This window comes from Trachypithecus francoisi, unplaced genomic scaffold, assembly GCF_009764315.1.
Source record: "Trachypithecus francoisi isolate TF-2019V2 unplaced genomic scaffold, Tfra_2.0 Lachesis_group11, whole genome shotgun sequence".
NCBI lineage: Eukaryota > Metazoa > Chordata > Mammalia > Primates > Cercopithecidae > Trachypithecus > Trachypithecus francoisi.
The window spans coordinates 1193555-1218907 of NW_022681456.1; the positions used below are offsets into that span (position 1 = coordinate 1193555).

Genomic DNA, 25353 nt, shown 5'->3' on the forward strand with positions numbered 1-25353 from the left:
TAAGCAGGGGCCCATGGTACTAAGAGTGACAATAATAACAGTTGTCTATTATTATTATTTTTTTTTGAGATGGAGTCTCACTCTGTCACCCAGGCTGGAGTACAATGGTGCAATCTCAGCTCACTGCAACCTTCACCTCCCGGGTTCAAGTGATTCTCCTGCCTAAGCCTTTGAAGCAGCTTGGACTACAGGCACATGCCACCACGCCCGGCTAATTTTTGTATTTTTAGTAGAGACAGGGTTTCACCATGTTGGCCGGGTTGGTCTCAAACTCCTGAGCTCAGGTGATCCACCCACCTCAGCCTCCCAAAGTGCTGGGATTACAGGCGTGAGTCACCAAACCCAGCCCCGTTCTCTATTTCTTTAATAAAGATAATATCATAGAGCCAAATAAAACTATAGTGCAAGTACTGAATTAACTAATTGTTCTAAATTGGGGGAGCACGCTGCTAAGAGAAAATATACGAACTACAGTGTGGTGTGACACCCTGTCTAACACCCAGGCAGCCAGCCAATCCTGCAAACCATTTTCTTTCTTTCCTGTGTCTTTTCTCATACCTGTGGCAGGGAGGAAAGCTGAGAGGGCTGCACCTGCACCTTCCCAGGCGTGGGAACATGGAGGGCCAGTGGTGCAGGCTGCGAGGGAGGGATGGGGAGTTGGCTGCTGGGGGGTGCAGGGATGGGAACATTGGGCTGCTGAGTCTTCACCGGGATTTGGAGCTGTGTCTGGGCCTCCACTGCTTGCGGCTGCTGTGCAAACTGCAGCGCAGAGGAGAGGGCTGCGGTGGGAACACCAGCTGGGGGCAGCCTCCCAGGCAGCTGCGGCAGTGGGGTGTGCAAGCTGGCGGCATTCTGCACGGGAGGCCCCGTGGAGGGGTCGTACTGCTGCTGACTCTGCCTCTGTCCAGTGAGCTGCGCAGCCTGCGGCGTGGGGGGCATTCCTCCTGCAAAATAAGAAAAGCGCCAAGAGCACTGATTCCCAAGTGTGGCAGCGTCTACCAGTGAGTCACAAAGAGACATGTCCGACACCCCAGTGCTTGTCCAAGACCCACCACACTCACACGAGAAGTCGGCCACAACTGAGCACACACAAAAGGAAAGAGAGGCGCTTGACCTTTGCAAGTCAGCATCAAGCAAAACAAGCACCAGATCGCCACACGGCATCCCCACAACGCAGCAATTGGGAAAAACACAGGAGTAAAAATTGTTGAAAGACACTATGACAAAGCGACGTGTGGCTCCCATTAGTGTGGCAAGAACATGTCTCCAGGGGCTTTGCATATGATATGGACTGGGACTCAGAGAAATATCTCAATTTCAGGCACCCCACTGCAAACACGCTACCTCCACTGCCCAAGTTTGAGTCTGGTGCTGGTTTCTGGAACCGCAGTGTACCGCCTGCTCCTGAGTGGGGAGCTGGCTCTGCTGCTGGGCCTTACCTTGTGCGGTCGGCATTAGCTGCTGGAGAGGAACGCCTGCGTCCGCCCCCGGGTGCTGGAAAACTACCCCTTGGTGACCCACTTCAAGGCGAGGCCTCTTAGACTGCTCTAGAATAATTTTCAAAAAAGGTGCAGTTTGATGTAAAAATAAAACCAGAAAAGTAGTAGAAAAAAACATGTGTGTTTTTATCATCTTTGAACAGGGAGGCCTTTCTACACATTAACTAAAATCCAGAAGCCATAAAAGATAAGGCTGATAAATACAATTTCTCATTAAAACGTTGCCAATATAAGAAAAAGCTTCGTAACAAGGCCAGGGACAAGCAACAACCTGAGAGGCAACGCGTGCGACGGACAGAGTCGGACCCGCTCAGCACTCGGAAAGCACAAGCACACGAGGAGCACCACAAGCACAGACGAGAGCGTGGAGAGCGGGCAGTGGGGCAGACTCACAGATGCCCAGCACACAGGGAATGAGGCTGCACAGTGTGCTTAAAACTAAAGAAACCCAAATCAGAACAAGGAATTTTTCACCCATCAGAGCAATGAGGATTAAATGACTTATACCTAATAAAACGATCAAAATGTGAAAGAACCAGCAATTACTGATGGCAGTGAAAACTGGCCCTGTCCTTTTGGTGGGCAACTGAGCACCATCATTACCTAACTACAGCTGCACTTTGATGTAGCAATTTCATTTCCAGGCGTTTTTCCTTTAGAGATATTGACAGACAGTCGGGTGTGGTGGCTCACGCCTACAATCTCAGCACTTTGGGAGGCTGAGGCAAGAAGACTTGAGCCCAGGAGTTCGAGACCAGCCTGGGCAACATAGTGGGACCCTGACTGTAGCCAAAATGCAAAAAGGCTTGCATAGAGCCGGGCGTGGTGGCGGTGCCTGTAGTCCCAGCTACTCAGGAGGCTGAGGCACAAGATTTGCTCGAGGCTGCAGTGAGCCATGATGATGCTATTGCACTCTGGCCTGGGTGAGCCAGATCCTATCTCAAAAAATAAGGAGATACACAGACTGATAAACATGTAGGAAAAAAAAAAAACATGAGACTACATGTTCAATCCTCAGTTCACTGTAACAGATAAAATGTGGCACTAACAGATGAACACTGACAAGGATCTGACGGATAAAGAACCAACCATCCCCACGACGGAACAGCACGTGGCACTGAGAGAGGGGTTATGACTTGAAGAGATGGCCTTTCCAGTTCATATTCTTAGACATAACAACGTATATACAATCCGATCGCATCGGAACTTTTTCAAAGTATCACGTATGTAACAATGCTTGTGTATGGAGAGGAAGGTCTGTGAGAGAGAATATACGAAACATTAGCAGTGGTTACTGCTGTGGCTGGGGAGTGGGCAGGTACCAAGCCAGAGGTAAGCTTAAGTTATACTCTACTGAACTGTTGAAGTCTTTTATATAAAAATGTATTAAGTTTATTATTTTAAAAAAATCAGCTTAAAAATATGACAACTTCAGAAAGCAGATGATTTTGTGTTGAGCTACACTGTGGTGACTCAAGAGCCTACAAATGCATACAGAAAATCAACATGGAATATACCTGCTCAACTGAAAAAGTCTTCACCTCAGGACACAGAAAAATTCACATAAATATTGTTCAGCTGATAATCACCATAAGAGAGGTTAATTTTCAAAGTAGGAAGAAATCAAGTTTAGCAACTGCTCTTCAGAAACTCATGGCAACTGTACCTCGGCAGCCCAAGAAGAGGGGGGCATTCCAAAGGCCACGCTAGCTGTGCCCTGACATACCTGCCATACCTGTGGAGGGCATCGCCTGCTGCCTCTTAAACAGGTCCGTCTCTACTGTGCTTCCGGCCCCTGCTACCAGGCTCCCTGCGAGGGCTTGCTGCTGGGAAAAAAGATGAAAAAATGAAGGCCATTACAAGAATAAACTCAAACTACCATAATTATCCCAAACATCGACCTCATTCCTTTTTAATAACAGAAATGTTATCTACCCCGTGTGTTTAAATATACATGTGTAATGTATATTTATGTATAATAATTTAAAGTTCTAACTTACCTCTGGAGGAAAAAAGACTTGTAAAAGACATATTATTCTGGTTTTAATGGAATTTCAAATCAATGCAAACCTACAGTCCTTGGGAAACTAACTAGCTTTGCATATTGAATGATAACAAAAGGCCTAATGCTGGGAAACATGAGTTTCAGTTCTGAGACAAAGCTCAGCTGACCCGTCAGTCACACTGCCCAGCATAACTTCACATCCCAAAACACCAAATAATAAAAAGGTTAAATTGCCTTTCTACTGGAAAATGACACTAAAATCCCAATTAATAACTATCTAATTAACCTAGATTTTGTTTGTTTGTTTGTTTTTGAGACAGAGTCTCACTCTGTTGCCCAGGCTGGAGTGCAGTGGCGCAATCTCGGCTCACTGCAACCTCTGCCTCTCAGGTTCAAGCCATTCTCCTGCCTCAGCCTCCTGAGTAGCTGGGACTACAGGCGCCTGCCACCACGCCCAGCTAATTTTTTGCATTTTTAGTAGAGACAGAGTTTCATTGTGTTAGCCAGGATGGTCTTGATCTCCTGACTTCGTGATCTACCTGCCTTGGCCTCCCAAAGTGCTGGGATTACAGGCGTGAGCCACCGCACCCAGCCAACTTAGATCTTTAAAATGCTATTTTTATAGTTAGCACCCTACTTGAGACATACATATGTGAGATATATAGAGATATAAATAGACAGATGTTATTTAAAATGTTTAAAGTGAAAAAAAGCCATCACCAGGCATGGTGGCTTACGCCTGTAATCCCAACATTTTGGAAGGCTGAGGTGGGAGGATCGCTTGAGGTCAGGAGTTCAAAACCAGCCTGGGCAACACAACAAGATCCTGTCTCTACAAAAAAATAAAAATTAAAATATTAGCCAGGCATGGTGGCACACGCCTGTAGTCCTAGCTACTCAGGAGTCTTGAGCCCAAGAGTTTGAAGCTGCAGTGATCTAGGACGATGTCACTGAACTCTGCATTCCGGCCTGGATAACAAAGCAAGACCCCATCTTTAAAAAAAATAAAATGAAAGAAGCCAATCCGAAAAGGTGACATGCTACATGATCCTAACTCTATGATGTCTTGGAAAAGGAAACTATAGAGACAACGAAAAGATGAGTGGTTGCCAGGTGCAAAGTGCAGGGAGGAGGTAAACAGGCAGAGCACGGGAGATTTTTAGAGCAGTGAAACTATAGTACTGTGCTAGTGACAAGGCACTGAAGGCTCACCAAGGGCAACAAAGGTACCGTGTGGAGGGGACACGGATATAAAGGAGGCTGTGCACACAGGGTTGGGGGCAATGGGGTATGTAAAAAAATCTCTGTTCCTTCCTCTCAATTCTGCTGCGAACCTAAAACTGCTCTTAAAAAATCATGGTTTTTAAAAGTTTACATGGAAAACTACTGGCATGTTCTCTTACGAAGACAGAAACCAGCCAACTCTTGGTCAGCACGGACTTTACTCTAACCCTCTTCCATCTGGTCACCATCCTCGCAATTAAAGTAAACGCTAAGAACTTAATTACTAGTTGCTAAATCATTCCTTAAATCACTCAAAAATATTCACTCTACTTAGTGAGACATTTTAAACGTAAAAGCCACAGATACCTAAACAAAGTAACTGTTCAGTGAGAGGGAGCTGTTTGAACCAACTGCCACCCAAGGCCCACCACGCAGCCACCACCAGCCATGCCACAGACTCTGTACACACATGGGGAGAGGCTTAGGAAGCGTTACTCAAAGGAAAAATCAGCCCCAATACAGCATATGTAAGAGGAAGGCACTGCCATTTACATTTAACCAAGATGGAAGAGGAAAGACGACGAAAGGGACAGACGGGATGGACAAAGAGAGGGCAGAAAGAAAGGAAAGAACGCTTTGAGAGCAATGGCCTGGGCCGGGCGCGGTGGCTCACGCCTGTAATCCCAGCACTTTGGGAGGCCGAGACGGGCGGATCACGAGGTCAGGAGATCGAGACCATCCTGGCTAACATGGTGAAACCCCGTCTCTATTAAAAATACAAAAAACTAGCCGGGCGAGGTGGCGGGCGCCTGTAGTCCCAGCTACTCCGGAGGCTGAGGCAGGAGAATGGCGTAAACCCGGGAGGCGGAGCTTACAGTGAGCTGAGATCCGGCCACTGCACTCCAGCCTGGGCGACAGAGCGAGACTCTGTCTCAAAAAAAAAAAAAGAAAACAATGGCCTGGCAGTGCTCACCTCTGGGGCAGCATTACAGGTGACACGATTTGTGTGTGTGTGCATTTCTAAATTTCCCAAATGTTCTATAATGAGCATGAATGACTAATGTAATCAAAAGAAAAGAGTATTTTTTAATAAACAAAACTTGATAAAGGGCTCTATGTCCAGAAATGGCCAAGTACTTCCTATCGAGTCAAACATAATCCAGGTAACAAGGCTGGGCGCGGTGGCTCACACCTGTAATCCCAGCACTTCGGGAGGTGGAGGCGGGTGGATCACAAGGTCCGGAGATCAAGATCACGGTGAAACCCCGTCTCCACTAAAAATACAAAAAAAAAAAAATTAGCCAGGCGCGGTGGCAGGTGCCTGTAGTCCCAGCTACTCAAGAGGCTGAGGCAGGAAAATGGCATGAACCTGGGAGGCGGTGCTTGCAGTGAGCTGAGATTGCACCACTGCACCCCAGCCTGGCGACGGAGCGAGACTCTGTCTCAAAAACAATAAAATAAAATAAACATAATCCACGTAAACATAAACTCTAGATGAAACACAAAAAAACATGAAAAGGTAGGCCAGTGATACAGGAAGGGAAATGATACTTGCAAGAAGGGAATGGAACATGGTGAGGTTTCCAGTTTCATGGCATTTGGCATGAGGGCAGCCCCAGCCTGTGCTCTATGGAACAGCTCAAACCTAAAGACACATAGCATCTCACGGGCTTGAACAAGAGGACAAAGAACAGGAGACAGTTGGAAAAGAAGGCCCCACATTCTCTCCCTAACCTCCACCTAAATCATGTACACAAAAACAGAATCCAAGTGAAGGCCCAAGTACTGAACTGAGTTCTCAGGTGCCTCCCGTCACAAAGGAGAAAGAGTATGCAGGTTTTTGTTGTTGTTGTTTGGCTTTTTTTTTTTTTTCTTCTTTGAGATGGATTCTCACTCTGTCGCCCAGGCTGGAGTGCAGTGGTGCGATCTTGCCTCACTGCAACCTCTGCCTCCCAGGTTCACACCATTCTCCTGCCTCAGCCTCCTGAGTAGCTGGGACTACAGGTGTGCCACCACGCCTGGCTACTTTTTGTATTTTTAGTAGAGACAGGATTTCACCATATTGGCCAGGCTGGTCTCGAACTCCTGACCTTGTGGATCCACCCGCCTCGGCCTCCCAGAGTGCTGGGATTACAGGCGTGAGCCACCGCGCCCAGCCAGAGCGTACATTTTTAATTCAATCAAGTTAACTAAGTGTTAAAGCAAATAAATACTTTTCAGAAGAATATAACAGAACCCAGGGTTTCTATATGTCATGCACAATTGTCCAAAATCCAATTCAAACTTACAAAATTACTCCAAAATACAAACAAAAAACACGAGCCATACTCAGACACCAACCTCAGGATGACCCACGTACTAGAATAAGCAGGCAAGGATCTTAAAGTGACCTTAATATGTATGCCCAAGGACATAAAGAAAAATATACTGCAATAAAAGACAAGAAGAAATCTTGACAAAAAACAGAAACTATTAAAATAAAGAGCCAAATGGAGATTCCAGAAGTGAAAAATACAACATCCGAAATAAAAAAAAAATTCATTGGATAGGCATAACATCAATGTGGAGATGTGAAAAAATCAGTCGGGGTGCGGTGGCTCACGCCTGTAATGCCAGCACTTTGGGAGGTCAAGGTGAGAGGACTGCTTGAGGACAGGAGTTCAAAACCAGCCTGGGCAATCTCCAAAAAACAAACAAAAAAATGTTACATTGACCAGGCACAGTGGCTTATGCTGTATTCCCAGCATTATGGGAACCTAAGGTGCACAGATCACTTGAGGTCAGGAGTTCAAGACCAGCCTGACCAACATGGCGAAAATTCATCTCTACAAAAATACAAAAATTGGCTAGGAATGGTGGCACAGACCTGTACTCCCAGCTACTTGAGAGGCTGGGATGGGAGGATCAGTTCAGCCCTGGAGGTTGAGGTTGCAGTGAGCCAAGAGAACACCACCGCACTCCAGCCTGGGTGACAGAGCGAGACACTATCTCAAAAAAAAAAAAAAAAAAAATTTAAAAATCAGTGAGCCTGAAAAAAGATTCTTGAGACAGAAGAACCAAGTGAAGGACCTGACTTCAAGACACACCCCAAGACTCCAGGAACCAGGACAGTGTAGTGCAGTGCTAGCGTAAGGACCAACACACAGATAAAAAGTACTGAGCTGCGCACCAAGAATCAGACCCACACTCACAGGATGTCCAAAGCCTCAAAGGCAATCCAATGGGGAAGAGAAAATCTTTTCAACAAATGGTGCTAGAAAACTGGATGTGTACATGAACACAAGGATAAACTGGACTTCACTAAAATGAGAAACTTCTGCTCAAGAAGCACTGGCAGGAAGGACTGTGCGCCCTGCTGACTGCTCCCCGGCTGCAGCTGACACTCAGGCTGCTTCCCAGAGGACTCAGGACACATGGGTCCTGCTGCCCCTGGGTTCTGCAGAAGCTACAGGAACTCCTCCAGGCACAGCAAACTCAAGCCTTGGTTTTCAGAATGATTTTTAGTTTTATCTTATTCTGTCTCCATGAAGGTACTATTGGTAAAGATACTCTGGTCTTTTCTTTTTTTTTTTTTTTTTTTTTTTTTGAGACGGAGTCTCTCTCTATTGCCCAGGCTGGAGTACGGTGGCACAATCTCTGCTCACTGCAACCTCCGCCTCCCGGGTTCAAGTGATTCTCCTGCCTCAGCCTCCTGAGTAGCTGGAATTACAGGCACCCACCACCATGCCCGGCTAATTTTTTGTATTTTTAGTACAGATGGGGTTTCACTATGTTGACCAGGCTGATCTTGAACTCCTGACCACCTCGGTCTCCCAAATGCTGGGATTACAGAAGATACTCTTGTCTTTAAAATACAACCTTGAATTTGGTCAAAAACCATTACTATAATTCTTTAAAAAAGAGAAATTCTCACAAAGAAAAAACATTCTGAAGGGAATGTAACTCTGGGTGCTCATTTAGGAGAGACAATACCAAAACAGAGCTTTTCCATGGAAGACCTACCTTAACCTACAGGGAGCCTAGAAACTACACCAGGAAAACACAGCAGAAAGCAGCTCACAGAACGCCTGCCACCTAAAAGGACAGACTGATGGTATTCTGAAGGTAGAAATTAAGACTAGTAGTAGTTGGCAGCTACCAGGAGGAAAATTTCTAACCCATTTAAACAAACAAATAAATAAACTGTAAAGTCAGGTGTAGTGGCTCATGCCTGTAATTCCAGCACTTTGAGAGGCTGAGGCGGGAGGACTGCTTCAGCCCAAGAGTTCAAGACTCGCCTGGGCAACAAAGTGAGACCTCTATTTCTACAAAAAAAATCAAAAAACTGGCTGGGCACGGTGGGTCACGCCTGTAATCCCAGCGCTGAGGCAGGTGGATTACCTGAGGTCAGGAGTTTCAGACCATCCTGGCCAACATGGTGAAGCCCCATCTCTACTAAAAATACAAAAATTAGCCGGGCGTGGTGGCACACACCTGTAGTCCAGCTACTCGGGAGGCTGAGGCGGGAGAATCACTTGAACCCAGGAGGCAGAGGCTGCAGTGAGCTGAGATCACACCACTGCACTCCAGCCTGATGACAGGGCAAGACTCCGTCTCAAAAAATAAATAAATAAATAAAAATACAAACACACATGTAAGGAAACGAAAGAAACAACAGTTAGGTTAGGATCACAAAACCATGAATACTTACTCATTTTCTCTAACATCATAATCACTGAAAAAAATGCTCCAATCAGGAGGGCTTTATAAGACATAAATAACCATAATAATATTAGTACTATTTTTTATACTATAACTGCACTCAACACCAACACAAAACCTTCTGGAAACAAAAAGAAATACATGTAATGCTGAGCACTATGGATTTATTTCTGGAGTTTAACTGGCATAGATTAGTTTACTATATAAATTCTACAATTGGCTGCAAATAATAAAACTCATCCTGAAACTCTGTCTTAAACTTTTTTTATTTTTATTGTTTTTGAGACAGAGTCTCACTCTGTCGCCCAGGCTGGAGTGCAGAGACGCAATATTGGCTCACTACAGCCTCTGCCTCCTGGGTTCAAGGGATTCTCCTGCCCCAGCCTCTCAAGTAGCTGAGACTATGGGAACACGCCACCACCCCCGGCAAATTTTTTGTATTTTTGGTAGAGACGGGGTTTTACCATGTTGGCCAAGCTGGTCTCAAACTCCTGGCCTCAAGTGATCTGCCCGCTGTAGCCTCCCCAAGTTTCAACCTTTTTTGGAACGGTTAACAGGGTTTGCAAAAAAAGCCATAACAAAACTGGGGCCACACTCTAACAGCACTTTCAGCTAAACACCAAGTGAGTATACGGTGGGCACCACGAAGAGACTTGCGTTCTCCTGATTCACTAGTGTCACTCCTAAGAGTTTTTCTAAATAGAACAGACATAACCTAAGACTAGAAAGTGGTTAGATGAATTACAGGTCCTCAAAATAATGAAGCAGCAGCAGCAGCAGTTAAAATGATAATTATTAGAAGTCAATAAAATAAAAAGAATTATTTGTTAAATGAAAAAATAAGAAAGTATAAATTCACTTGTTTCAACTAGTATATATGCAATATAACATTAAAAAATCAGCCAGACATGGTGGCTCAGGCCTGTCATCCCAGCACTTGGGGAGGCCAAGGCAGGTGGATTACTTGAGGTCAGGAGTTCGAGACCAGCCTGGCCAACATGGTAAAATCCCGTCTCTACTAAAAGTACAAAAATTAGCTGGGTGTGGTGGTACCTGCCAGTAATCTTAGCTACTCAGGAAGCTGAGACAGGAGAATCATTTGAGCCTGGGAGGTAGAGGCTGTAGCGAGTCGAGATCGCGCCACTGCACTCCAGCCTGGACAACAGAATGAGACTCTATCTCAAAAAAAAAAAAAAAAAAAAAAAAAAAAGTTGTGTTAGGATGATAAAATTATGGCGAATTATTCATTTTCTCTAACAGGAAAATTATGAAAAATCTGTACTTAGAATTTTTTTTTATCTTTTTATAAATAAATGCATGCCTGTCTGTATTTTATATACAACACCTCTGCACTCAATAATACTACCTAAAAATCTTTTGGAAACAGAAATTAGTACATATGTAATAAAAAATTCTGAATCTATTTCTAGAATTTCACTAGTCAAAATGAAAATTACACAATTGGCTATTAGTAATAAAACTCAGCCGGGCGTGGTGGCTCACGCCTGTAATCCCAGCACTTTGGGAGGCCGAGGCAGGTGGATCATGAGGTCAGAAGATCAAGACCATCCTGGCTAACATGGTGAAACCCCGTCTCTACTAAAAATACAAAAAATTAGCCAGGCGTGGTCACAGGCTCCTGTAGTCCCAGCTACTTGGGAGGCTGAGACAGGAGAATGGCGTGAACCCAGGAGGTGGAGGTTGCAGTGAGCCAAGACTGCGCCACTGCACTCCAGCCTGGGCGACAGAGAGAGATTTCGTCTCAAAAAAAAAAAAAGAAAAGAAAGCAGTAAAACTCATGCTGAATTTTTTATCCCAAAGAAATGGATGTTTTTCATTTTAACCCTTTTCTATTTTCTTAGATAGATATCCACTGTTATTTGCCTCAAAAGTCTATAACTCAAAATGGAGACTCCTTGGTTTTCCTCTTTCAGTCTTATAAGCAATTTTTTATTAGGAAATATATCACACACACAAAAGAAATTATAAAATATATGCAAGGCTTTCAAAGCACAGTAAAATTAATCATAGAATTTAAATAGTAAGATATCATTCGCTAAACAATCCATTCAACTGTTTGGAATTTTCATAATACAATGTTGAAGAGGAAAGTGGAAAAATACATACATACAATTTAAAGCAGTAATAATAAAGCAATCCCTACATACTCATCACATGCCTTAAGAATTAACTTTGGCTCTTGAGATTATACCGGAAGACAAAAATAAAAAAAGAAATAAAAATTTACCCATATCTTAAAAACTCCATACATCCGCTTCTATACTAACTACCCAAAATGTATGTTAAACATTTCCCTAAAGAACCCTTGTGCTCTGTTGGTGGGAATGTAAACTATTACAGCCATTATTGAAATCAGTATGAAGGTTCCTCAAAAAAGTAAAAATAGAATGAACACATGATCCAGCAATCCCACTTCCGGGTGCACAGCCAAAGGAAAGGAAATCCACGTCTTGAGGAGGTATCTGCACTCCTGTGTTCACTGCAGCCTGTTCACAACAGCCAAGCTATGAAATCAACCTCAGTGTCCAGCAACAGATGAACAGATAATATAGTATATACACAATGGAATACTGTTCGGTAACAAAAAGCAAGGAAATCCTGCCATTTACGACAACATGAATGAACTTAGAGGGCATAATGCTAACTGAAATAAGCCAGAAAGACAAATGCTGCACAGTATCACTTACATGTGTAATCTTTTTTTAAGAGACAGGGTCTTACTCTATAGCCCAGCCTGGAGTGTAGTGGCACAATCATAGCTCACTTCAGCCTCAACCTCCTGGACTCAAGCGATCTTCCCGCCTCAGCCTTCTGAATGAATAGCTGGGACTACAGGCACATGCCACACCTGGCTAATTTTTTAATTTTTTTGTAGAGATGGTGTCCTCTGTTGTGCAGGCTGGTCTTGAATACACAGTCTCAAGCGACCCTCCAGGCTCAGCCTCTCTAAGTGCTGGGATTGCAGGTGTGAGCCAAAGTGCCCAGCCTATAGTTAACAATATTGCACTGTATACTTGGAATTTGCTGAAAAAGTAGATCTTAGCCATTCTCACCAAACAAAACACAACAAGGGTAACTGCTAATTAATTTGATTGCAGTAATCACCTCACTATCCTTACACCAAATCACTTTGTATATTTTATATAAAACTTTATTTGCCAATTATACCTCAATAAAGCAAAAACAAACAAACAAAAAAACTGTTTCCTTACAGTGTCATCACCTGTGGGTGTGTGTCTAAACCCTCTTGGCTGTGCTTACACCCGCGCATCCGCGCATCGACGTGCACGATGGCAGGGCTCTCTGTTTTGCACTGAGTGCTCTATTAGTACTCCTCCAGGACACAGCCCCACACATTGTGTGGCCAATGGACAATCTGGTTCTTTCCAATTTGGGGCTGCCAAAAACAATGCTGCGAGGAGCATTACTGCACCTGCGTTCCGGCGCACAGATACAAGTCCCTCTAGAGCATCGCTGCACGTGCGTTCCGGTGCTGCACGTGCGTTCCGGTGCGCAGATACAAGTCTCCCTAGAGCATCGCTGCACTGTGCGTTCCGGTGCTGCACGTGCGTTCCGGTGCGCAGATACAAGTCTCTCTAGAGCATCGTGCTGGTCAGAGTATGCTCTCTGCTCACCTTTTCCAGATGATGCAAAACATTTCCAAATAACTAGACCAAGCTCCACTCTCATCGAAAGCAGACGAGAATCCCACAGCTCTACATCAACAGATTCTCTCCAGTTTAACTCTTGGCAGTCTTGTGCATGGAATGGAAAGTCTGAGCAGTTTAATTTGTATTGTAGAGACTGCATCTCTTTTTCATGTTTACAGGCACTCCTGGCCTATTGTCCTACTGTTCTAATGCAGATATTTATCAATGTGGTCTATAAATGCATTAATATATTCCTCCAGGCATTAGCAGTAAAGATGTAAAACTCACAAATTTTCTGATAATCACCAACTTATCTTCTTTTTTTCAGGGGGGATGGGGGTGGTGGAGACAGAGTTTTGCTCTGTCACCCAAGGAAGTGCAGTGGCACAATCTTGGCTCACTGCAACCTCTGCCTCCTGAGTTCAAGTAATTCTTGTGCCTCGGCCTCCTGAGCAGTTGGGACTACAGACGCGCACCCCCACACCCAGCTAATTTTTTTGTGTTTTTTAGTAGAGACAGGGTTTCACCATGTTGACCAGGATGGTCTCTAACTCCCGACTTCAGGTGATCTGCCCGCCTCTGCCTCCCAAAGTGCTGGGATTACAGGTGTGAGCCACCGTGCCCAGCCAAGAGTTATCTTCAATTGTATAAAACCCATTACAATGAGTACCTAAATAGCAGAATCAAATTACTATTCTCCACCAAAAGGAACCAGGCTCTTTGTCGAAATGGCTGATTCCAGGGCTGGATCAAGGAATATATATATATACAAGGTGAACTTTAAACACTTTGTGCCATAAGGAAGTAAGAGAGGTATGTTGAAAGTATACTAGAGCCAGCTTGAACAGGCTCCAGTTGGTCAATCACAGATAACCTGAGTATCAAAATAAATAATAACAGAACCACCAGGAGGGGGGTTGGGCAGTAAATGACTGGCAACGAGCATCAGGCAACTTCATGGAGTGATAGAAATGGACATGTCGATCATTGTGTGGGTTACATGGGTATATGCACTTATCAAAACTCTGCAAACTGTTAACACTGAAGATCTGTGTGTTCTGTTTGTAAAGTATGCATCAATTTAATGTAATTTGCCATTTTTACAGACTAAAGAAGAAAAAACACATATCATTGTCAATAGATGTATTTGACAAAATTCAACATCAATTCATGATATACCAGGAGTAAAAGGGAATTTTCTTACCTTGATAAAGAAAATCTGCAAAATCTACAGTTAACATCTTACTTAACGGTGAGAGACTAATGGCTTTCCCCCTAGATCAGGAAGGAGATCATACTGGACACCCTTGCCAGTACAATAAAAAAAAAAAAGAAAGAAAAAGCATACAGATTGAAAAAGAAAACAAATCCTGCTCTATTTGCAGACATGATGCTCTATGTAGAGAATCCCATGGAATCTACAAAAAAGCTCCTAAAACTAATAAATGAGTTTAGCAAGGTTGCAGAATGTAGGTTCAAATAATCAACTGTACACCCTATATACTTGCAATAAACAGCTGGAAACTTTTTAAAGTACTACTTATGATACCCCCCAAAATTGGAATACCGAGGAATACATCTAAGAAAATATATGGTATGCTGAAAGTTACAAAATGCTGATGAAAGAAATCAAAGAATACTGAAATAAATGAAGAGATATACCATATTCACGGACTGGAAGGCTCATATTGTTAAGATATCACTCCTCCCCAAACAGGTCAATAGATGCAACACAATTCGAAACAAAATTCCAGGAAGATGTTTTAAGGATATCAACAAGCTGACTCTAAAATGTATACAAAAAGGGAAAGGAACTAGAATGACCAAAATAATTTTGAAAAAGGAGAACACACTTGGAGAACTCACACTACTTGACTTCGAAACTTAAATAAAGCTATAGTAATCACAATAGGGTGACAATGGCAAAGAGAAAAACACACAGTTAAAGAGAAGGGAAGAGAAGAGAATCCAGAAACAGAATCATACAAGTAGGTCAACTAATCTTCGGCAAAGATGCAAGTCAACTCAACATACACAGGATAGTCTTTTCAAGAAATGGCATGGAACAATTGAATACTCACACGCAAATTTCTTATGTTTGCCGTGTTACACAAAACTTTACTCAAAATAAATCACAGATCTAAAAGTAAAACTGTAAAACTTCTAGAAGACAACACAGAAGAACATCTTTCTGACCCTGGATTGAGCAGAGTTCTTAGATATGGCATCAAAAGCAAATCCATAAAAGAAAAAAATGATAAATTATACTTCCACAAAATTTAAAACTTTTGTTCTGAAAAAGATAGTGTTAAGGAAAAAACAAGCCAAAGACAGGAAAAAATATTTGCAAATCATGTAGCTGACAAAAAACATGTCCATATTAGGCCGGGCGTGGTGGCTCAAGCCTGTAATCCCAGCACTTTGGGAGGCCGAGACGGGTGGATCACGAGGTCAGGAGATCGAGACCATCCTGGCTAACACGGTGAAACCCCGTCTCTACTAAAAAATACAAAAAACTAGCCGGGCGAGATGGCGGGCGCCTGTAGTCCCAGCTACTCGGGAGGCTGAGGCAGGAGAATGGCGTAAACCGGGAGGCGGAGCTTGCAGTGAGCCGAGATTGCGCCACTGCACTCCAGCCTGGGCGACAGAGCGAGACTCCGTCTCAAAAAAAAAAAAAAAAAAAAAAAAAAAAAAACATGTCCATATTATGTGAAGGACTTTCAAATGCAATAATAACTCAGTGAAAAAATGGGTGAGACATGAACAGATACTTCGCCAAAGATATACGAAGAGCAAATGAAAAAATGCCCAACTTTATTAGTCTTCAGAGACATCCAAATTAAAATAAACTAGACCTGGAATGACTAAAAAAGAAAACTGACAATAACAAGCACTAGGGAGGAAGCAAAACAAAAAGAACTACCCTAAATTGCTACTGGGGACACAAAATGGTGCAGGCACTTTGGGAAAGTCTGGAAGTTTCTTTTCATCTTTTTTCTTTTTTTTTTTGAGACAGTCTCACTCTGTCGCCCAGGCTAGACTGCAGTGGTGCGATCTTGGCTCACTGCAACCTCCACCTCCCAGGTGCAAGAGATTCTCCTGCCTCAGACTCCCAAGTAGCTGGGACTACAGTGGCACGCCACCACGCCTGGCTAATTTTTTTTTTTTTTTTTAAGTAGAGATGGGGTTTCACTACGTTGGTTAGGCTGGTCTCGAACTCCTGGCCTCAACTGATCTGCCAGCCTCGGCCTCCCAAAGTGCTGGGATTATAGGCATGAGCCACTATGGCCAACCTTATTCATTCATTCATTCACTCATTCATTCATTTATTTTGAGTCGGAGTCTCACTCTGTCGCCCAGGCTGGAGTGCAATGGCGTGATCTCAGCTTGCTGCAACCTCCATTTCCTGGGTTCAAGCAATTCTCCTACCTCAGGCTCCCGAGTAGTTGGGATTACAGGCGCCTGCCACCACACCCAGCTAATTTTTGCATTTTTAGTAGAGATGGGGTTTCACTACGTTGGCCAGGCTGGTCTCGAACTCCTGACCTCAGGTGATCCGCTCCCCTCAGCTTCCCAAAGTGCTGGAACTACAGGCGTGAGCCACTGCACCTAACCACCTTTTTATTTTTTTGAGACAGGGTCTCACTATGTGGCCCTGTGGCCCAGGATGGAGTATACTGGCATGTCCACCACCCACTGCAGCCTTGAACTCCAGGACTCAGCAATCCTTCCACCTCTCAGCCTCCAAAGTAGCTGGGACTACTACAGGTGTGTATCACCACACACAGCTTTTTATTATTGGAGTCTCACTCTTGTCACCCAGGCTGGAGTGCAATGGGGTGAACTCAGCTCACTGTAACCTCCACCTCCCAGGTTCAAGTGATTCTCCTGCCTTAGCCTCCCGAGTAGCTAGGATTACACGTGCCCACCACCACACCTGGCTAATTGTGGTATTTTTAGTAGAGATGGGGTTTTACCATGTTGGCCAGGCTGGTCTCAAATTCCTGATCTCAGGTGATCTGCCTGCCTTGGCCTCCAGGCGTGAGCTACCACGCCTGGCCTAATTGTTAAATTTTTAGTAGACAGGGTGGGTTTTTTTTTTTTTTTTTTGAGGTAGAGTCTCACTCTGTGGCCCAGGCTAGGGTGCAGTGGTGCTATCTCAGCTCATTGCAACCTTCACCTCCTGGGTTCAAGCAATTCTCGTGCCTCCAGAGAAGCTAGAATTACAGGCATGTGCCACCATGCCCGGCTGATTGTTGTATTTTTAGGAGAGACAGGGTTTCACCATGTTGGCCAAGCTGGTCTCTAACTCTTGACCTCAGGTAATCCGCCCACTTCGGCCTCATGCCTAGTCTAGGCTGGTCTTAAATTCCTGGCCTCAAGTGATCCTCCCACCTTGGCCTCCCAAAGTGCTGGGATTTCAGGCGTGAGCCACAGTGCCTGGTCCAGGTTGGTCTTAAATTTCTGGCCTCAAGCAATCCTCCCGTCTCAGCTTCCCAAAGTGCTGGGATTACAGGTGTGTGCCACTGCACCCGACCAGATGGTTTATTAAGTTCAACATACCCATAAATCTGATTCCTAGTTTTGTTTTGTTTTTTTCAAATCACGCAGCCAGCAACCCAAACCAGAATAGTTTCAGAGAGACTCTGACTCCTAGGCATTTACCCAAACGAAATGAATGCCTTGGCTGGGCGCAGTGGCTCAAGCCTGTAATCCCAGCACTTTGGGAGGCCGAGACGGGCAGATCATGAGGTCAGAAGATCGAGACCATCCTGGCTAACACGGTGAAACCCCGTCTCTACTAAAAAAAATACAAAAAACTAGCCGGGCGAGGTGGCGGGCGCCCATAGGCCCAGCTACTCGGGAGGCTGAGGCAGGAGAATGGCGGAGGCAGAGCTTGCAGTGAGCTGAGATCCGGCCACTGCACTCCAGGCTGGGCAACAGAGCGAGACTCCATCTCAAAAAAAAAAGAAAAAAAAGAAAAGAAATGAATGCCTATGTTGACAAGAAAAACTGTATGTGAACATTTACAGCAGCTTTATTCCCAAATTCTAAAAACTGGAAACAACCCAAATCTTCTTCAAAGGGTAAATGGATAAACAAACTGGGGGCACATTCACACAATGGAATAGCACTCGGCAATAAAAAGAACAAATTAATGGTAAATAAAACAAAGTAGATGAATCTGAAATGCATTATCTTAAGAGAAAGAAGCCAGACTGAAAAGCAACCCAGACTAGGATTCCATAGATATTCATTCTGGAAAAGGCAAAATCATTAGCAATGGAGAACAAAGGTCAAGGGAGGCGTGAAGAGTTGACTTCACACTTGACTTGACTGAGGCGGTAGTTACGCAACTCAAAGGATTCGTCAAAATTCACAAGCACAGACTAAAAAACAGTGCATTTTACTGAATGTAAATTAAATAAGTTTAAACAAACATAAGCAAATAAATACTGACAGTGATATATTATAGCCTACTGATTCTAATAAATGTAGACAAAATGATGGAGTTAGAAAACCCAGCACGGATTCTTTATAGTAATAACTGATTCAGGCAAGACTCATCAATAGATGCTAGAACTAGTGGGTAAAAGTTTAAGGAGATTCAGGATATTTACATAGTCTCAAAGTATCTTCCCCCAAATTACTCATCATTTACAAAAGGCAAAATAAATAAATTTCCACTGCCCAGGGCTGGTAGAAACCACCTTAACCAAGTGGTCAGAGGTAACATTACTAGTTACAGGACAAAGTGACATCACAGCCTTCCGATAAGACATTGAATTGGACATACCATTATTTCTACAGCAATCTTCTCAAAAATGCATGATCCAAATAGGACACAAGAAAACATCAGACAATCCCACACCAAAGGACATTGTACAAAATAACTGGTCTATACTTTCTCAAGGCCCAGGCCAAGGCCAAAGCCAAGGTCCTGAAAGACTGAGAAACCAACCCAGATTAAAGAGGCCAGAGAGGTATGACAACCTGATACTGGACTGGGGGGGAAGAAACTATGAAGGACATCCTTGAGACAAAAGATGAAATTTGAATATAAACTATGGATTAGAATACATTATTGTATTAATGTACAATTTCCTGATATTTATTACTGTACTGCCATTAGGTAAGGAAACAGTCTTATCTAACACATGCTGAATTATTTACAGATAAAAGAGTATGATATGTTTTATATAGGTGTATATATATATGAGAATGAAAATAATGCAAATGGGGCAAAAACAACTGGTAAATTTGGTAAAGGGTATAAGCGTTTTTTTAAATAATTATTGCAACTATTATGTACATTTGAAATTATATCAAAATTTAAAATAACAACAAAAATCCCAAGGATGAAACTGCTTTCACAACCCAGCACTATCTATTCCAAAACTAGTAGAAATTTGACAGTTTGTTTTTGTTTGTCTGTTTGTTTGTTTTGTGAGACGGAGTCCTGCTCTACTCCCAGGCTGGAGTGCAGTGGCACAATCTCCGCTCACTGCAACCTCCGCCTCCGGGTTCAAGCAATTCTCCTGCCTCAGCCTCCTGATTAGCTGGGATTATAGGCATGCACCACCACGCCAGGCTAATTTTTATAGTTTTAGTAGGGACAGTGCTTCACCCTGTTGACAAGGCTGGTCTCGAATTCCTGACCTCAGGTGATCCGCACGCCTCAGTCTCCCAAAGTGCTGGGATTACAGACGTGAGTGACCTGTGTTTTTAAACTAATTGGCATTACTAATGTAACAGAGTGAATTTGCAAAAAATTGAAAAAATCAGTTTGCATTCACTTAATATCCGTTTAGAAGCCTATGGTCCTGATGATTTCAGAAGGATATTTCACTTCAGCAGTTCCTCCAGCTATGGAAAATACCAATGTATCATCTACTTGAATCTTTTTTTCCTTATTGTTTTGCACTGTTCTCAAAATACAGATAAAGGACACAAGAAAGAACCAACATGTAAAACACAGCACACAAGGAATCCTGAGTACACATTCAACAGGACTAAGTATTAGATGACATGCAGGCTAAAGCTACTACCGCATTACAAGTATACGAAAGAAAATAATGCACTAAGATCTGTGTCATCATTAACTCATGCAATGTAATTTTATATTGTATATGCAGGAAGATTTTTTACTGTTTAAAAATAAGACATGGGCTCTGGAAAAAAAATGCTGAAGAGCAAGTAGTATATCGAAGGTTAAAATATCTGGATGAAGGAAAAGTTTGGGATGAGACTACATTTGAGAACCATCGAAAAGTACCTGAAATGGTTGCTGCTGGGATGAAAAAGCAGCAGAAACCTTTGGCGGAAGCTGGGTTGCTATAGCAACAGGAGTCCCAGTCTGCCCATCCTTTCCTGTCACAACCTTTACCTGAGAGGAAATATTTTGAGAAAAAAAGGCAACATGATTTTTACAACTGCTCAAAATTTTGTTAGAATTTTATTGCTGATAGCTCACTGACATTTGGGGTTTAAAAATGGAATGTTTTTGCATCAAATCCTGTAAAAGGATACTGAACTGACAGATTTATAGCACAACAACCTAACTCAAACTGCAAACCTTGCAGAAACTACAATTTAAGTCAAAGTGCAATATCTTTAGATTCTGCAACTTCAAATGTTAAAAATGCATATGGCAGACAGACTTCAAGTAACAAAGCCCTAAGAACTCCGTAGGAAATTTGCACGATAGCCACTCTGTTATATGTAGGGTCAGAATGGCAAAGGTCTTTTTCAGCAGGAAGTTAGAAAAACGAATTTGTTTTCTTTCTAAGACAGATAAGGGGGATTGAGCTTACAGACAACATTGGTATACAAACATAAGAGAAATGAATTTTACTGTTTCAGGACAATAGAGGTGAAATCCTCAAAATAATCATATAAACCTGTTGAAAAATAAATATAGTCCATCCTGGAAAAGGTGTTAAAAGAAAACACAAAATGGCAAAGTCACACAAATACATCCATAGATACCAGTAAGGACTGCTTGAGCAAAGAGACTAGCTTTTGTTCACCAAAAGCGGATTTCTTTGCAGAAGAGCTGACAAATATTTAAATTATTTTAACTGTATCATAAAACAAAATAAGCTCCACCAACATAGTATACACTACAGAACACAAAGGCACAAAATACAGTGCGTCACGGTCCAATCCGCTCTCACTCTGGTTTTCAGGAAGTCTCAGACTCACCCTGGTACTAAGAAATCTCAGTTAAGGGGTTTATCATGTGCCATTCCAGGCACCCAAAAAGTATACTCTCTAAAAAAGAGTCACTCTTAAATATCACTTAATAGGTATTTGTAAAAATGAGTTTTAAGTGTGATCTCAAATCTTAAGACTACATCTAAAAATTGAGTAAGTTCTCAAACTAGTTTTTTGCCATAATAACTATTTTAATGATGAAGGTCCCATATACATACATCTAGTGACTTATGACTGGTTATTATAAAAAGCTAGTGACTTAAATCGGTTTGAAAACCATGCTGATGGTGTTTTTAAGGAGCTCTAGAGAAGTAAAATGTGAAACTTGGAAAACCAGACAAAGGGTGCTGGGCCTTCACACTTTTGGCCGGTGATAGCTGTCAGCGTCAGCCAACAAACCACACCCAGATACAAGGGGGAAAAACTGGACACGCTGGCTGAGCTCTCTGAACCTGAGATGAACCCTTGGTGCTCAATGAAAACATTGGGTGTTGAATACGCACTCATCGTAGCGCAGCTCCGTCCCTTCCTCCTGACACTTCTGGGCTCAACAGCTCTTCCTTCCCATGAAGGAGGCCAAACATATTCTTCACGTCTACTTATGGCTCAAATCCTTGTGAAACCAAAACCTTAAAATACCGCAGGCTCAATAAATTATTACTTAATTCACTGTAGCAAAATGACTAAGCAAATTAACTCCTGTTTCTTACCTCGTCATTGATAACCTCAGATTTTTCTTCCTCCTCTTCCTCCTCCTCCTCCTCTTCTTCAATGTCCAAATCATTCTGCCTAAGATATGCTTGTAACGGGGCATAATGTTTCTTCTTGAAAGCTAAGAAATCCATCATGTTCCCTTGAAAGTGTTGCAAGAAAAACAGTTCAATCAAATACTCCTTGAAGACCTCCTTCAGAGCCTGCATCTCCTGGTAATGATAGTCCAGGCACTGCTTCCTCATCTGTGCCATCTCCGGAGAGGCTGGGGGAATCTCCTCCAACTTCTTGGGAGCCTTCTTCACTCCCGCGTTCCCCACAGACGTGAGTGGGAGGCTGGAAAGGCCTGGGGGCACGGCAGTCCTGGAAGGGCTGGTGGGCGGGGGTGGGGACGTCATCCCAAACCCCGCTGCGCCCCCAGCCCCGGGGAGCAGCACGCCAGGCGTCCTCTCGAAGCCCAGGGGCCGGGACAGCGGCGGCCCCTGCAGCACCTGCTGCTGCTGGACCAGCTGGCCCTGGATGATGCTGCTGATCTGTGGTGGCAAGTTAGCCGTGGTGATGTGGCTTGGGCTGGCCAGGGGCTGCAGGCCGGCCCCACCCGCGGCTGCAGGGCTCTGGGGTCCCAAGTGGTGGATGGTGCCCCCTGACTGTGTGTGGGGCTGGGAGGGTCTCCGCTCTCGGACTGTGATGGGCGTACCCGGGTGCTGGAGCTGAACCTGGGCTCCCTGGGCGATCTGGGTGAGTCCTGACCCATCCTGAAACACAAAGTGTCCGCCACTGGATGGGCTCAAGCTGATCTGCCTCACCAGCACGCTGGCATCCACGAAGCCCCCCGTGGGGCTGCTGCTGCAGAGGCCCAGCCCAGGGCCAGGAGCACCTGCACGCACATTCTGCAGGGCCTGCCCCGGCCCGGGGCTGGGCTGCGTGGGGCTCTGGGTCTGGACCTGCTGGGACAGTGGGGACGTGACCTGAATGTATGATGGCGACCCATGCTCGAACCGCCGAGGCTGAGCACTGAACTGGAAGCCTGGAGAGGTGGGGCTGGGGAGCGGCAGTGGGGCCAGTGTGATCTGCTGGTTTCCCCCGACGACAGGGCCCACGCTCTGCAGGGTGATGTTCACATTCTGCCCGGCTGCAGGGCTCCTATTCATCAGCTGCTGTATTTGGTAACTGGGAGACTGGGGTGCCGATGGGCTCGCTGAGGGAGCGAAGGGAGCTGCAGGGGACGGGGGTGGGTTGGGGTGGGCCGACTGCTCCTCACCCTCACTGCCAGGGCAGGCCCTGGGCCTCTGCAGCTGATGCTGGACGTTCTGGGGGCCAGTGCCATGGTGCATGATCACCTCCCTTCTGTATCCAACGTGTCGTTCTCCTAAAAATTAAAATTAAAATCAAGTTACTTGAAGGCACACATAATTGTTTTATTATCATTTAACAGCATTGAAAAGACACTGTGAAAGTATCTTCCCACCGCATCTGATTCAAACGACAGAGCTGACTCACATTCAATATGGCACAGCTGGAGAAATGTGTCCTCAGTCACTGCTGTGCCTGGGGTGGGCCCCATGGGAGTGGGTGGGTAATCTAAACCACCTACTGAAGGAGGAACGTACCAATCATCGCTGACCTCAGCAGCTAACCTGTGTGGGCGCTTAGAGAGACCAGGTCATCCCTCAAATCCTCACGGCCGCCCTGTGGGGTAGGCACTACTCACACCCCATTTGAAGGACTAGGAGACTGAGCTATAGGAGTATCTGTGAGCTGTTCAAGGCCACACAGCCGGCAGGCAGAAGAGCAAGGTCTAAAGCCAACACTCACGCTGTGGACCAGGAGGCCCCTTTCCAGCCTCTGCCCGCCTCTCCCTACGGAGGGACAGCTCCCTGCTCACTGCCGTCCAGTGCCCAGGACGCATTCTGTGACTCTTGTTGAATGAGGGTGTGCAGCACCACCTCGCCAGAAGCAAATACCCAGCCTTCCCCAGCCAGTAGTTCTTATCAACCTCCAGGACTACCTCAACTGCAAACTCTCCTCTTGTAAATCCAGTTCAAAGACACTGAGCCCCAGTTGTGTGTCAGGCCCAGTGCTACCCCAGGAGAGTAGAGACAGACACGGGTAAGACGGTCCTTGCCCTGGGGAGGCTGCCAGCCTATGCCAGGAGCTAGGAGAAAATATGACATCAAGTCCTGGAGTGGAAGGTAGGAAACGGCCTCAGATCTCAACATTCTCCCTAAGAACACACGAAGAGAAGAAACTGAGAAGGTCTCAAGGGAGAGAGAAGGGAGATGGCCAGGACTGGCTCTTACTCTGGGGTGAGTCGCCTTTCTGGTTTTGCAAACCCTCTGGGAGGCTGTACCACAACCTCAAAGGAGCTGTAACCCAAACGCTGCTGAGCACAAGTGGACGAGAAACAGCCGTGGAGGAGCAGATGGGGCCACTGAGGAAAGTCAGCTTTCAAGACAGGATGAAGCAGAGGATGGAGCAGACAAGGGTAACCCTGGGGTGAGACAGGGTCAGACCTGGGCTACAGACTCCAGTATCTACAGGGGAAAGGAGGACTAAAAGTAAGCAGTGGGCCCCACCACTGCAGCCCCATCTGTTCCCCATTGCGGTCGCTCTTTCTCCCCTAAGAGAAGCAAGGGTGCAAATGCAATGGTGAGTGGCACCTGGCACCCAACTGAGTGCCAGCATTCCAAGAGGAGAGGTGAGACACTGTCCCACATCAAGGGGGTGGCTGCTGCTTGGACCTATTTAATAACTAATTTATGTCATAAAGGAGCAAAAGTCTCATTCAAGTTTTCAAGGGAAGAAGATGGACTCTTGGTGTCATAGTTTAGCACTGAGTCAGTGGGTGAGAAGCCACACCACCCCCCAACGTTCCGGTTCACATTTAGGCCCACCACAGAAGCCAGCTTGACCTGGATGCCACCATTCAGACTTCTCCAGTCCTGCTGGACATACCCAGCTGCCCCGTCTTTTTGGGGAGCCTTCACCTCAACCCTGGCTGGACAGCTATCAGAGAGCTTCTTCTTGCTTCCTCCAAGACAAACAAGACCCCCTGTTCATCACAAGGACATCACTGCTTATCTCTATGAGAAAATGCACAGTGGATTTTTAAAAATCATGAATCTAAAGAGGATAAAAAATGGCCAGGCATGGTGGCTCACACCTGTAATGCCAGCACCTGGGGAGGCTGAGGCAAGAGGACCACTTGAGGTCAGGTGTTCAAGACCAGCCTAGGCAACACAGTGAGGCCCCATCTCTGTAAGAAAAATACAAAAATTAGCCAGCCATGGTGGCAATGTAGCAGCCTTAGTCTCGGCTACTCAGG

General features: G+C 44.8%; 1 protein-coding gene across 1 annotated transcript in view; it reads right to left on the reverse strand.

Annotated features, from left to right (window-relative positions):
- LOC117089164 (E1A-binding protein p400-like) overlaps window positions 1–25353 on the reverse strand; it is a 127930-nt gene that overhangs the window by 88268 nt on the left and 14309 nt on the right. Inside the window, 4 exon segments of the mRNA XM_033220068.1 lie at window positions 559–944; window positions 1440–1547; window positions 3226–3325; window positions 22028–23397. Coding sequence (XP_033075959.1) covers window positions 559–944; window positions 1440–1547; window positions 3226–3325; window positions 22028–23362 — 1929 coding nt within the window. The 5' untranslated portion in view covers window positions 23363–23397.